The sequence below is a fragment of the Homalodisca vitripennis genome, chromosome 1, assembly GCF_021130785.1.
Source record: "Homalodisca vitripennis isolate AUS2020 chromosome 1, UT_GWSS_2.1, whole genome shotgun sequence".
Lineage (NCBI taxonomy): Eukaryota > Metazoa > Arthropoda > Insecta > Hemiptera > Cicadellidae > Homalodisca > Homalodisca vitripennis.
The window spans coordinates 30698854-30715000 of NC_060207.1; the positions used below are offsets into that span (position 1 = coordinate 30698854).

General features: G+C 35.7%; 2 protein-coding genes across 9 annotated transcripts in view; one reads left to right on the plus strand and one right to left on the minus strand.

Moving 5' to 3' along the window:
* The window catches only part of LOC124359151 (protein furry), a 693398-nt gene that overhangs the window by 477243 nt on the left and 200008 nt on the right, over positions 1-16147 (minus strand). The window lies entirely within an intron of this gene.
* LOC124359168 (FMRFamide receptor-like) overlaps positions 1-16147 on the plus strand; it is a 419981-nt gene that overhangs the window by 342767 nt on the left and 61067 nt on the right. For all 5 annotated transcript variants that reach the window (XM_046811696.1, XM_046811706.1, XM_046811723.1 and 2 more), the window contains 2 exons: positions 935-1137; positions 6989-7364. In XM_046811696.1, coding sequence (XP_046667652.1) covers positions 935-1137; positions 6989-7364 — 579 coding nt within the window. The remainder of the gene's footprint in view (positions 1-934; positions 1138-6988; positions 7365-16147) is intronic.

Below are 16147 nucleotides of genomic sequence, written 5' to 3' on the forward strand. Positions count from 1 at the left end.
AAATAAATCAAAAGCACACATTCAGAACAATATAAACATCCACAGCAGAAAAGATTTCTTGGCAAACATAGACCATAATTTTAAAGTCGGACACTTGTGCACAAACTACTCAGCTGTGATTCTCTGGTCATATTTAGAACATATGACTCCGATGTTGGCGTAGTCCCTGGGTACATGCTGCCACCTCGGAAAACACACACACACACACACACACACACACAAGCATAGAAATCGAAATAAGGAAATGGTATGCACAATGGAATCAGAGGTTAATTTGGTATTAAACACTCTCAACCCAAAGCGCTGAAATAATGTGTTTATTAGTTGTCTATTTATTTATACGCTATTAAATTTGGAAACCATTTTAAGCTGGTTACTTTGTAACATTTATCAATATATGATTAGAATGGTGTGAGTACCCATTGCAAATCAATCGTGTTTACGCCACTGACACATCATTTCAAGCTTAGCCGTATGGGTAGTTACCGCACCCACTTACACCCTAACCATGCGGCGCGTTGCCACATTGTCATATCAGCTGATTCTATCGACACAACGTCTCGCTTCGATCCGGTCACTTACATCTATTTTTACTTCGGTGTTCAATTATTCCGCGTGTTTTAATTTTACTGTTATTTTCTACTTACGTACTGTGTCGTAGTGTACGCTTTTATAATACATTTTACATACGTGTTAATTTATATCGTGAATGTATAAAAAATTCTGGCAGATACATGAGAAGTAAAGATAAGTTCAAAAACGATTGCTAAGTATTGAATTCAGTTAATTATCCCATAACGAGTTATTCTTCCGTTACAGCTGGCAACACAGCTCCACAACCCAGGTTTGCATGGATATGTCTTGCATTAAATGGCTGTCTTACGAAAATGCCACTCATGAAATTGATGTTCCTTGACTAATTTTTTTATTTCAGGTGTGCAGTTTCCTGAGCGTCTGGTTTGTGGTGGCATTCACGGTGGAGAGGTTCATAGCAGTACGCTACCCTCTCAAACGACCGTCCATGTGCACGGTGACCAGGGCCAAGATGGTGCTGTCAGTGCTGACGCTGTTTACTCTCAGTATGTGCAGTCCATACCTCTTCATTTCTGCACCGCAGTGGAGGCCTGACCCCGATAGGTAACGCTAGTTAGTTCTGCCTTTCATATCCTCTCAAGTAACTAACTGTCCACGTACACGATGATCAAGGCCAAGATGGTGCTGTCAGTGCTGACGCTGTTTACTCTCAGCATGTGCAGTCCGTACCTCTTCATTTCTGCACCGCAGTGGAGGCCTGACCACGATAGGTAACACTAGTTAATTATGTCTTTCATAATCTTTTTATACCCTCTCAAGCGACCGTCCATGTGCACGATGACTAAGGGTTAAGATGGTGCTGTCAGTGCTGACACTGTTTACTCCTAGCATGTCCGTACCTTTGAGGCCTCACCTACTAGAAAACGATAGTTCATTCTTAGTTTCATACTCAATAGGTACTAATGTATAATCTGAGATATTTAGTAAAGTAAAATTGAGACACTTTATTGGAGAAAGTTGTAATAGAGAGGGGCTGTACCTCCAGATTACAATCTTATTTATTGTGTTCCAATAATTTTTTATGATTATAAAGATTATCCCTCATACATACCGTTGTTACTATATGCATATACATTACGCACCTCACCGACCGTTATTAAACCGTTATTTGGGTTATTATTACATTTACTTAATCATTTTAATCCAACCTTCTTGCCTTTTATATACACAAATAAAAAGAGACTTTGTGGAAAATTGTAATACATTGATAAGGTTTCATTGGTGAGATAAACAATTTGCATCTAATTTAGGCTATAATGAAAGTTGTATTTTTTTAGCTTTTTGTCGAATCATCAACATTTATCTACAGTATACTTAATATCACAAAACTTATGTGTAATGTTTTTACAATACGATATAGCTTATTCCATGAAGGATTAAAATTGATGTACGGATCAGAGTTATCTGGTCCCTTTCACAAGATATTCGATACAACAAGAACATTCCGCCTGGTGCGCTGCAGTATTGCATAGTTACACGAATGCCTCAGTTCCTGTATTAACCTCGCCGTGAACATCGTAATGAATTCTTGTACGGATTAACAGGCATTCAAGTCACGTTCTAATTAAAATTCCCAAAAACTTCTTTAAGCTGAAGAAAATCTTGAAAGGTTTAATCAAAGCACGATGTATTTGTCCAACAAACTCGAGACGAGACGCGAGCAAGGAAATGGTGATGCAAGACGAAATTTACTTTTGAATGGAACAATTTTGCATTCTGTTAGAGAACCAGGCAACATTACCTATAAAAATGACCACGATAAATCTTGCGCATATTCCGTAATAAATATGAAAGACGCCAGGTTTAACTGACGCAGCAGCGGCGTGGAGATGACACGTCAGCATCCATCATCACGCCGCGCACCGCCGCACCTTCATTGTATTACAGCTGCACTGCACTTGAGGGATTCTCATTAAACTAACTTTAATTAATTACTTTAACCATTAAATTCTGTCTCTCCAGACACTATACATAGTGAGTAATACCGTCAGTGCAGAATGTATCAAGTAACTATAACACTTTATCTTTCTCTGCCCTTTTTCTATAACTTGACCCAACGGGATAAAATTGCCTAATTTGTGTGGTCGGTCTTGGGGATTTTACAGTAATTGTTTAATGTAAACAAGTTAACTATCACCGTATTTATAGTTATAGCTTTTAGATTAATAATTATATTCTTCATTCCAGATCATACGTTGCTATTTAAAACTTTTGAGTTTTAAGCTTTTAAACGTTCTTCCAATACGACATATTTAAATTAAAAAATCTAAATCAAACTGCTCCTATCACATATTTCTTAAAACAACAACTTGGCTTGAAAAAATATAGGCTTCCATGATGTACACGTAGTAAGAAGAGCCCTGTTTACATTAAAAAATATTCTTGCAAACAAATAAGATGGCCATTTCTTGGAAAACACGCTTAGAAGACAAGTACTCTTGAGACAAGTTGGCTTGTTACGAAACCTGAACCTCTATTTAATTATCTCAAGTGGCGACTAATATTATACTTTTTAATTGTAAGAAATAGATGTGATTTTTTACATAATTAAATAATTCCACTTCCAATTTCTTGATACTTAATGCTCTTCCCAAAGCAGTCGTGAGATTGGACGAACAATATATTTCTTTGTTACATTGGCACTATAAAGAGCCTAATTAATTTCACAAACCGACAAACGGTAATTATGATAAGTCGTTATAACGCCATAAACTGCTCACATGAATCAATATCGAGCAATATCCTGCAGTCACGTACAATTCAATTTCCGAGATAATTGTGTCCGCGTGAGATGTTGTAATTATGGACCTCCTGGCGTTCCATCATTATTAATTATTTATGTGAAGCGAGTTTTATGAGGATATTAAATTCATTAATTGTGTTTTATAGACTGCGCCAACGATTCAAGTCGACAGTAAAGAGTACTTTTAATAAATATATCATGAACAAAAAATATCTCTTTCGGCACAAACGGAAGATACATTTTGAAAATGTCGCTTGAAACTATCGAAATGAAAATTCATTATTAATTGTTTAGATTCGTTGGTACACTGACTGTATAATTTCAACTGGTTGTATGAAGATTCTTTAGGGAGCAATCGGTTTTTGGTTTTTCTTTTTATTTGTAAAAAAAAACTTTGGTTACAGCACTTTCAGATGCCATTTATAAAAATAAATGTTTGTATTATTTTACGTGGGAATTTGAGGAATCTTTTAATTAGGCTCAATAACGATAGATAACGATATGAACTTTTTGAAAGGAGTGACATGAGTAGTCGTAGAAAATGAATTTTTAAGGAAACCGTTATTAAAAAACACGAGATTTTTATAAACTATATTTAACTAAAATATAAATTCCTTATGTCATAAATGAATTAAAAAGTGTTACCACAGAATAATAGCTTCGTGGACACTACAAAAGTATTGTGGTTTTTATTTTCAATCGTTTTTATACGAACCTTTTTACAAACATACCTACAATTTCTACTACACCCGTACGTAATACGTCATAGAAACATATAAAAATATGTTATATACTGTTTCTGTCGCGTGAGAAGTTATCTAAAAAAGCTATGAATTTTTATTACAATATTATTTCCCCAACAACAAAAACTGATAGCACTACCCGGTGGTTATTCTAATAATGTCATTATATTTTCAGTAATGTTTTAACTGCATCATCTCCAAACCTCACGATATATAAGCATAGTTATGTTAAATTAGATATAATCATATAAAGGCGTTTCTAAAATCATGAACGCCCGTTGGTCCAAACAGGTAAAAATTGTGGTTGTAATCAATCACTTGTTACATTGTTTACTTCCTTGATGATTTTTAAGGAAGTAAACCGTTGTACTCAGCTATATTGCTATATACCCGAAATCATCATGTTTCACTCTGCAATTCCTAAAAATTGAGATATAAATATTTCTTTACATACTTCTGAAAGGACGTCATCTTGAAACTGTAAGAGATCGAAGATTTTCAAGAGTAAAAGTTGTTTGAAGTTGCTTAGTCAACAGTGTCGCACTTTATTGCTATTTACATCGATTTCGTAATCACGCTACACACCCCCTCTACCAAAAAGTACTTCTCCACACCCTCAACCAACGTAATAATATTAAACTAACATATGTTTTTCCTGTGTTTAAGCTCAACGTTGTTAGTTTGCTCTTACTCTCACTCAATTATATCTACTTTGTGGTCACGCTACTCATCCCCTCCTCTCTGATAGTCCTCCTCATCATTCTCCTTCTTGTGTTTCAACAACTCAACACTGTTAGTGTGCTCACTTGTGGACCACTGGATGGATCTGGCAACCACACTCAACTTCATCGACTTCGTGGTCATGCTACTCATCCTCTTCTGTCAGATAGTCCTCCTCATCACTCTTTTTCTTGTGTTTCAGCAACTCAACACTGTTCGTGTGCTTACTTGTGGACCACTGGATGGATCTGGCAACGACACTCAACTACATCGACTTCGTGGTCACGCTACTCATCCCCTCCTCTCTGATAGTCCTCCTCATCACTCTCCTTCTTGTGTTTCAACAACTCAACACTGTTAGTGTGCTCACTTGTGGACCACTGGATGTATCTGGCAACCACACTCAACTACATCGACTTCGTGGTCATGCTACTCATCCTCTTCTGTCAGATAGTCCTCCTCATCACTCTTTTTCTTGTGTTTCAGCAACTCAACACTGTTCGTGTGCTTACTTGTGGACCACTGGATGGATCTGGCAACCACACTCAACTACATCCACTTCGTGGTCACGTTACTCATCCCCTCCTCTCTGATAGTCCTCCTCACCCTTTTCTTCTTGTGTTTCAGCAACTCATCACTGTTAGTGTGCTCACTTGTGGACCACTGGATGGATTTGGCATCCAAACTCAATTATATCCACTTCGTGGTCATGCTACCCATCTTCTTCTGTCAGATAGTCCTCCTCATCACTCTTTTTCTTGTGTTTCAGCAACTCATCACTGTTAGTGTGCTCACTTGTGGACCACTGGATGGATCTGGCATCCAAACTCAATTATATCCACTTCGTGGTCATGCTACCCATCTTCTTCTGTCAGATAGTCCTCCTCATCACTCTTTTTCTTGTGTTTCAGCAACTCATCACTGTTAGTGTGCTCACTTGTGGACCACTGGATGGATTTGGCATCCAAACTCAATTATATCCACTTCGTGGTCATGCTACCCATCTTCTTCTGTCAGATAGTCCTCCTCATCACTCTTTTTCTTGTGTTTCAGCAACTCAACACTGTTCGTGTGCTTACTTGTGGACCACTGGATGGATCTGGCAACCACACTCAACTACATCCACTTCGTGGTCACGTTACTCATCCCCTCCTCTCTGATAGCCCTCCTCACCCTTTTCTTCTTGTGTTTCAGCAACTCATCACTGTTAGTGTGCTCACTTGTGGACCACTGGATGGATTTGGCATCCAAACTCAATTATATCCACTTCGTGGTCATGCTACCCATCTTCTTCTGTCAGATAGTCCTCCTCATCACTCTTTTTCTTGTGTTTCAGCAACTCATCACTGTTAGTGTGCTCACTTGTGGACCACTGGATGGATCTGGCATCCAAACTCAATTATATCCACTTCGTGGTCATGCTACCCATCTTCTTCTGTCAGATAGTCCTCCTCATCACTCTTTTTCTTGTGTTTCAGCAACTCATCACTGTTAGTGTGCTCACTTGTGGACCACTGGATGGATTTGGCATCCAAACTCAATTATATCCACTTCGTGGTCATGCTACCCATCTTCTTCTGTCAGATAGTCCTCCTCATCACTCTTTTTCTTGTGTTTCAGCAACTCATCACTGTTAGTGTGCTCACTTGTGGACCACTGGATGGATTTGGCATCCAAACTCAATTATATCCACTTCGTGGTCATGCTACCCATCTTCTTCTGTCAGATAGTCCTCCTCATCACTCTTTTTCTTGTGTTTCAGCAACTCAACACTGTTCGTGTGCTTACTTGTGGACCACTGGATGGATCTGGCATCCAAACTCAATTATATCCACTTCGTGGTCACGCTACCCATCCTCTTCTGTCAGATAGTCCTCCTCATCACTCTTTTTCTTGTGTTTCAGCAACTCAACACTGTTCATGTGCTTACTTGTGGTCCACTGGATGGATCTGGCATCCAAACTCAATTATATCCACTTCGTGGTCACGCTACCCATCCTCTTCTGTCAGATAGTCCTCCTCATCACTTTTTTTCTTGTGTTTCAGCAACTCAACACTGTTCGTGTGCTTACTTGTGGACCACTGGATGAATCTGGCATCCAAACTCAATTATATCCACTTCGTGGTCACGCTACCCATCCTCTTCTGTCAGATAGTCCTCCTCATCACTCTTCTTCTTGTGTTTCAGCAACTCAACACTGTTGGTGTGCTCACTTGTGGACCACTGGATGGATCTGGCAACCACACTCAACTACATCGACTTCGTGGTCACGCTACTCATCCCCTTCTGCCTGATAGTCGTGCTCAACACACTCATCAGTAAGACAGTGTGGAGACTGGCGAGGGTGCGACGTTCCATGACTAACTCGGGCAAGACGGACACCCCCGTGGGCTTCAGTGTCGGGCCGGGCAGTGTCAAACGACCTATACTCGCACGCTCTCAGTCCAAGCAGAGCTCATCCTCACAGACTAAAGTTACTGAAATGCTCTTAGTGGTGTCCTCAGTGTTTATTTGCTTAAACTTGCCATCGTACGCCATCCGAGTTTGGATTTTTGTCACCGAGGTAAGTAATGTTTAAAATGAAAACAAAATTACACAATTATTGGTTTATAATACATTTACAGGCTATTAATTATAAAGCGGTGTACCTACATTATTTCTCGTATTCATTGAAAGGATACATATTTTACTTGCATTTTATGATGTTTTGTCGAATAATAATTTGATAAATACAAAGTAAGCTAATGTAAAACCATAAGACAATCCACAATTTTACTGACCGTTATCTAAACATTATTTTTAATGTCGTGTTCACAGAAAATCACTGTTTGTACGAAAGTTAATATTGAAATGATAAAAATTTACGTAACTGTTATTAGAATACAATTACAATTCATACACAGATAGTTAATCTTTAAAATCCGTGTTGCATGGGTAGATAAAACAAAGTGTCTTTCATTGTTTATCGATCAGTGATCTAAAGGAGAAGAAGATGCAACTTAAAAATGCCTTGCCGCTATTCTCATGAATTCAAAATAGGCCTTTCGCTAAGGGTGTAGTACTTTGTATGTAGGCAGGAAAGCAAGTGAATGGATACTACTTATCAAGGGAAATCTACAACATTTCCTATAATCTATAATGAGAAACGAGATTTTGATTATAGTTAATAGAATATTACGCCTATAATAACGTAGAGGGGAATTGAATAGGCATTAGGTATACCAAATAATGTAGTTTATGGTCAAAACAGAAATATTGCTGGCTCAAACACAACCGCCACAAAAATACTGCTTGACTTGCACTGGGCTTTACGACCTCTACACCGTTTATAGCCTATGGTTATGTAATGACTTTCAGCATTTTGTTCACTAAATACGTTTACACAGTTTATGGATCGTGTAAAGTTGGATACATTATCTCCAAGTTGGATACTCTTGCACATCGTATGACGCTTCCTTTAGTTTCAATTACTAGTTTTACCATGTTAATTGTTGTCATCTCCGTGTACCAACGCAACCAACTTATAATTTCTAGAGAATATTATAAGCTTGTTTTATTTGTCGCAAGGGTCGAGCGGAGATGGAAACAGAGAAGACACGTTTTTATCGACATATAATCACTTGGCGTTGTGCCACCAACTCCTGGAAAAGTAATTAATTTAACTTAACTTTATTGATGCTGCTACAGCGTCCCACCGGTTCGCAATTTAAAGCCATTCATAAATACTAGAACATGACTTTATAAATTGTTATTTTATTTCATTTACAAACAAGCTTTTGTTTTAAATTAGTTCTCAGCGAGAGAAACTTTTAAACTATTATTTAACGTATAAACAGATTCTCCACGAACGGTGGAGCCGTTATTACGTAAGTTGCAAAGTACATATGTAAAAATGTTTTTAAAATACTTAGTAGTAAGTTATTGTGAAGCTTATTGATTTAAGAAATCCTTTTGCTCATTAGGGATTAGTGAATTCACGAACTATTTTGATTAAATATGCGACTTTTTAGTATTGGCATATTTATTATAACACTGATTTATGAACACGACCACTGTTGTATTTTCTAATTAATTCAAAATATGGAATTATACTTAAATTTATTGATTACTTTAGCTGCTTTCAATAACAAAATCACAATGTGATTGCTGATTTAAAAATTTAATATTAACAAAACATATGTTTTCAAGAAACTTTTCATAGCCTAATTTTAGACAGCGCTTATACTTACACATTCTTTTTTATTTTTTAAGGTTTTAAAATATGGCAGCCTTTACAAAAAATACTTATGTGAGTTATTGAGTACTGCCGAGCAAAAGGCATGTGGAAAGTTTCAGTGTGTTTAAAGTATTAACATAATACGATTATAAAAAAAAAATACAACATTATTCAAATTAACCTATAAATCTAGCATCTTTAATTTGATCATTTAAAATGACTGGCACATTTAGGAATGCTAGAAGGGATATATTAGATAATGGAATCGGTTTTTTGTTGAGTTAATTTCTGTTTTCGGTGCAAAATTACAGACGTAACATCCACGTAAACAGAAAAATATACTCTGTGTCATTCTAAGAGACATTTCATATCAAACATTCAGGTAATTTTGTAACCAGGCCCAAATAACTTTTGAAGTATAGTATGTACATGAGATAAAAAACTTCGGAGAGTGACATGTTTTTTTTTTTAAGATAAAGTTTAGGAAATACAAATTTTCATAAATAAAAACATCTTATTTCTTCAAGCTCTCTCTCATGTACAATTCATAAAAGACATAGTTTAATGACAAGGCAATTGTTTTCATTTTCATGTCTTAAGAAAAGGCATTTAAAGAGGACTATTAAGGAGGAATTTTTATTACAACAACAGAGCTCGGTACATCACATCACCTTAACTAGTATTTTTCAATTTCATGTCCTTGCTTAAATATCCCTAAAAGTGAGTTATTCATTTTTTTCCTTTGAATATACAATGACCTTGCAATGGACATTCAACCCGTTAAAAGAAGTAGAATTTGGATTGACGTGTGAACATTGACCGGTGAGCCCATCCCAACGTCCAGTCTTCTTATTTTGTGCTACAGTGAGCAATTTTATAATTAATTATAACTCACATGTTTTATTAGCTCATTCATATTATAGCTTAATCTTTTTCTCATCAATATGTTTCTGTTGCATCATTTTTGTTTAGTTTTTGTTCCTTCTGGAACCGGTCCTTCAAGGAATACTTCCTACGTATATAAAAAAATTTCCTTTAATTAATAATCCATATATTTATTACAAGGGTTATTATGATTAAAAAATGTATAAAATAGAAACGATAGCTTAAATTGTTTACCAGTTGTCGTTACATGTTACTGCAGGATTTAATAATACAGGCGTAATTACTCAATAATTTGTCTGGACCCCACGAAGTTGGGGTCCTTGATGACAAACGGTGGGGTCCTGCTGTTGAAACTAAAAAAAGAACAATTATTCTAACACGTTCTTTTAATTAAAGTAAACGTGACATGTAAGAATGGAACCGAACACTGTTATAAGACGTGACACAATTGTTTAAGTTGAACATCTTGTGAGGCCGATAAATCTTGGTTTCATAACAATTCACAATTTACACGAGCTCGGGTTACGGTGCTGGTGACATTCAGATATTAATTAACGGGCCCAGAGCGATTAATTTGTGGTAGTCCCGGGACAGAACATAATTACGAGTTGTTGCCAAGTCATATCTGTATTATGTATAATGTCAGGTCACAATAATTGGCTTTAATTATTTAAATAAGCTAACTCCACCACTTTCGATAGCCAGCTGTAATATTTACTTGATTAATTAAAGTTATTGTAAATGTTTTCATAGGGGACTATCTGAATTCCACGGAAGTGCGAACTCACAATTATTTAATTGTTGGTAGTAGTAAATGGACTGACTGTATTAAATAAAGAGAGAAACTGTTACTCTATTTACGTTCATTAAAGAACTAAAAGTAAAGTGAAACTGATTTTACTGTGTAAATACAAATTATGTATCATGGACAAATAAGGGAATATACTCAAAGTAAATTAACGTTATAAAAACGGGTATAAATTTACATGCACACTCAACAATATTGTGCGAATCTTTACAGAAAGGATTTCAGTCATAAACACGTTGCGAGTAGTACTTGTAACAACAACGCAACGGTTTGATGGCTTGTAAGAAACACTACACGTGAATCGAATAATGAAACGATAACAGAGGTACAATATTATATGCTCGCTGGTCTGATGAACGGGAAGTAACGGAGATCTACTTGGGTCATTCAGAGACAAAAACGAGATACCGAATATTAGTTATACCAAAATTCAATTTAAAAAAACACCACAACGTTTTTGTGCACGTTTGTGTCTTTGTCAGGTTTGCTCACAACTCAATTTACATGTTTATCAATTGTTCTTCCACTGGTTTATTCATTTTACTTTCTTACTCGTACTAAAGTTATTTAAAAAAATAATCACCTAATTTATAACCGTTTATTGAAATTATTTTCATTTTTTAACTCTTAATATGTTTGATGATAATGAAAATGCAGGAGATGCTATTTATAGTTAATTTAATACTATTGAAACAATTAACAAGTTCAAATGTAAAATGATACTTGTAAAAATTCTAACGTATGCAACCGTGTAAGGTTATTTTCCTTTAGATTCTTTAACAATTGGATGAGAAAATCGACAACATATATCTAAAATATACATACTCATATATTAAATGTGATATTAAACAGCAAAACAGCGATAACACGAGAGGTTCCGCCTACAGTGATTGATTTATGGCTGAGTCATCAACCATTAGTTCTAATTTTAGTAACACAACGTCACTAAAATATATTACAAATCGAGCAAAGACATAAGAGTAAAGGTTGAAGCAATTATAAGGTGGGCGCTAATACTCCAATAATTACCTATTTCGGTACTAGACCAACTTGGCAGGATTAACATTACTCACGTAGTCACCTACTCAAATAAAAGTATCTGATATTTCTACACATGACGTAGCTATGGTATGTATAGTCGATTCAACTTTTAGTGATGTCAAAGAAAGAATAATATCTGGATTGACAGTTGTTCTTTAATAAATATAAAGGTTCAAATTATACCATTCAATTAATTTAAAATCTGAACACATTTCAAGTGGCAAGTGAATTTAATACTTTTTGTAAAATGACGACAATTTGATACAGAGACCGGTCTCCTTTATGATTCTGTCACCTGTGTGTGGGTGAGGCACAGCAGGTGGCCTTCTTCGTGAGAAATCTCGAGACGAAAAAGTCCACCTCGATGAAAAGTTTGTGTGGTTAATCATACTTGATCTTAACGCCTCTCACTAAATCAAGCAATTTTTCCTTCGTCCAAGGTAATTTTTCCCGTTTGTTCGGAAGACAGGTTCTGAAGTGGTTCTGGCTGTCTAAAAAGATGATACTGCATAACATGTAACCATCATTCTGTTCCATTCCTGAGCAAAAGTTTTCAAAAAGTCTTCATCCGATGATTAGAGGGTTTCCTCATTGGTTTAAATTTCTTTGTCCTGAACAGTTCGGATTCAGGAAAAATAAAATTGACCTTTGATGATGTCACAAAACTCATGTATTGCATCGTTGGTGGCTTTGGGAGGCGAGAAAAAGTGCTCAGCATATTTCTTGGCCTTTCAAAGGCCTTGACTGCGTGCATACGACACTGCTGCATCAATTATGGACAAACGGTGATAGAGTTTTGCTATATGCATGACTTTCGTCATAGCTGAGTGGTAGAGAGCAGTGTGTCCAGTTTGAGAAAACACTGCCATACAAAGTGAAATACCATATGGTGTCCCCCAGAGTTCAATCATGAGACCAATTCTCTTTCTAATTTACGAAATTGAGAGTGACTTAATATACGGACGATACGACTCTCTGTATCCAATCAAAAAACGAATCAAAATCTATAAATCAAAATCTATAGACCAAAACCTATGCTGATGAACTGAAAAACTGAGTCAAACACTCAAAAGATCAATTTGAAAAGGAATTGTATCAAAAGAACGTGATGAATTTTTTGCCTCAGGCATTATACCTGACAGCTGTTCTAAATACAGACTTAATAGCTATAGAACAGAAAAAAACTGTCAGAATCCTTTTGAAAATAAAACCCAGAGCGACGTGTAAAATTGGCTTTCGGGGGACTTGAATTGCTGACCTTACCGAGCCTCTATATCTATATATATAAAAATGAAACTGTTCGTGTGTAACAGCATCACTCACAAACGGCTGGACGGATTCGCCTAATTTTTTTTTAATTTGTTCGTCTTGATCTGTAGAAGGTTATAGGATACTTTTTATCCCTTTCCCGATTCAGGATTCCGCCCCACTGGTTACAGAAATACCCGTAAGAAATGCATTGCAGCAAACATATGTTATTAAGTGAAAGAGTCTTTTCAAATTTTTAATCAGCTGTTCTTTGTAAACATATATAATGCGACAAACAGTGTGTTTTTCCTTTATGGAATCGTAAACTATTTGACCGATTATTACGAAAATTTGTATGTATATGTATTTTTCCACTAAGAAGGTTTCTATGCTATGTCTATTGATGTAACTCGCCTCCAGGTGGCGTTGCCAAAGATAATAGTTTTCAAAGCGCCTGCACAATATAAACTGCAATTACGAGACAGTTACGAATATTTAATAGCCAAACACTATTTGAAGGCGCTAAGTTATGATGTATATTTCTCTTGAAGATAAATTTCTGGTTGAACTTAAAGCTTGAGTGTTAGACCACTCTATAATAAAACACATGTACGTGTACAATGGCTATAAACATATACAGATTTTCTTGATCGTGGCAACAAAGCAAACTCTACATCGGTGTTGGAAATATAATTTACTTGAGCCAGAAGTCCACATACACGGGTAACGCTTGCGAAAAGCGTGCGAAGCCGCTGGAAAACAGCTAGTACTCCTCTATATGTAACCATTTCTTGCCGTTTAAAATGTGCAGAATTTCAGGGCAGAGATGTCTCAATACGAAATCAGAAGCAGGGACAGGGACCAGGTTAAACACCACAGAACAACTTCTTTCGAGCACTTGCATGTTCCACATGTCCTACATACATTAGAGTAAGCGTACGCTATGAATATTTTGAAAACTGAGAGCTCGTGCCACTCTACTATAATAACGGATTATATCCTGGAGACGTTCACGACCGCCGACGACGCCGCCTCAATGCACTCCACTTGCCTTCGCTGTCAAACCGATTATATCAAGTGCAAAGTGATTCTGTCATTCACGCCTTCTCACTCAAGTAAGATTAAATTTTACACAAAATTCTACACCAACATCAACTGATGCATCATTTTATAATAACTACATTGATTTCAATTTATCCACCGCACAAAAACGCCCATTTGTCCGAGTAATATTTATTTAGATCGAATTACACATCAGATATACACTCACGATCTCATATATGTAAAATATAGCAATTGGTGTTTTGATTAATTACACACTTTCGACTCTATCAAATAAATTACTGAACACTTGAAATTATTTAATCTTAGCACCTTTTCTGTATCACTCATGTTTAATAGCTTTATTAATAAGTTGACAACTTTATGAATAAGTAGTATGTACCGAGCGGCGCTGAATGGTGGCATTGCTCTACTATAAAATGCTATACTTACTTTTTGTAAACATTTTAACAATGAATATCTTTTCATTGTAAAATTTAAAGCCACTCACAGTTTAAAGAAAGCTTCCTCAATCAAAAATTAGTAATACGTTTTCTTTAAAAGCCTTTACAGTTTAAATGTCTTTAGTTTACTTAAGTTTAAATTTGGAGTTCACGAAATGTTAAAATAAAATATGTAGATTATTCTTGATTACAATAAAGTTACATGGCCGGATTTATAGAAAGTTCGAGTATTTACTTTGAAATGAAAAACAATATGGGGGATATGTTAAAATGTATCCTTAGTGTTCACACAAGTATATCGAGAAACGGGACTATTGATCACGTGTTCTTCAATGAAACGGCGTAACTATATCACAAAATATACACGACTAACATATACACTGCATGTGTTTCTTAGTATAATCGTTGTATGTTCCTATATATAGTTGCATAAATTATGTAGAGTTTCCTTAGTGTTCACACAAGTATATCGAGAAACGGTGACTATTGATCACGTGTTCTTCAATGAAACGGCGTAACTATATCACAAAATATACACGACTAACATATACACTGAATGTGTTTCTTAGTATAATCGTTGCATGTTCCTGTATATAGTTGCATAAATTATGTAGTTTCCTTACTGTTCACACAAGTATATCGAGAAACGGTGACTATTGATCACGTGTTCTTCAATGAAACGGCGTAACTATATCACAAAATATACACGACTAACATATACACTGCATGTGTTTCTTAGTATAATCGTTGCATGTTCCTGTATATAGTTAAAAATAGTAATTAAAAACAAAACACCATTCAAAATAATAATTCAAAATAAATTCATTTAATATATGGTGCAAACTGCATTTGGAAATTGTAAATTGCCTTTCAAGGGAGAAGTAAAGAAGTGGTAATTAGCTGATGAGGGGGGGGGGTGAGGGTGATTTTAGGATGTCTAGAAAACGCATTTGCGCAAACGCATTCCTTTTAAAAATTTAATATTAAAAATATGTCTAATGCTAAATACTTACAGTTATTAACTACTAACATGTAGCATGCAATTAATGTTTAAAATTTTAGTACACCTTGATAATATTTAATACAGACGATTTTATTTTAATTAAATAAGATTGTGTAAGAACTAGATTATTGACATCATCATATTTTGTTGTCATGAAGTAAAGATATTGAAGCATAGCGTCATAGCATTAACTAGAAACGGCTGTGTTCTCCAATTCCAGATTTCCATTCCTTTGGATTTTACAATTAAATAATACGGTAATCTCACAGAACAGAAGAATAAATACATTTTTTACATATATATGTAACATATATACATATTAATGTTCCCTCAGATCTGCACTAATAAACTACTATGGACTTCAAAACTCCATTCTTCAACTGGCTGTATCGACACCTAGAAATCCCGGGATGGTTCCAGATGGGATGCCTTCAAACGAATGTGACTTATCCCAACCATGTACGTATTACTTGTGTGCCAACAATGTATACCTAGGCAACACTTAAATATTTGTTGCCTTTTTTTATACCGTAGAGGAAATCAAATGAAACTGCGAGTAACAATTATTAATACATAACTTATTACAATCATTTAAACTATGAAATTGCTCAATCACAAAATTTTTTCTATGATACTATAA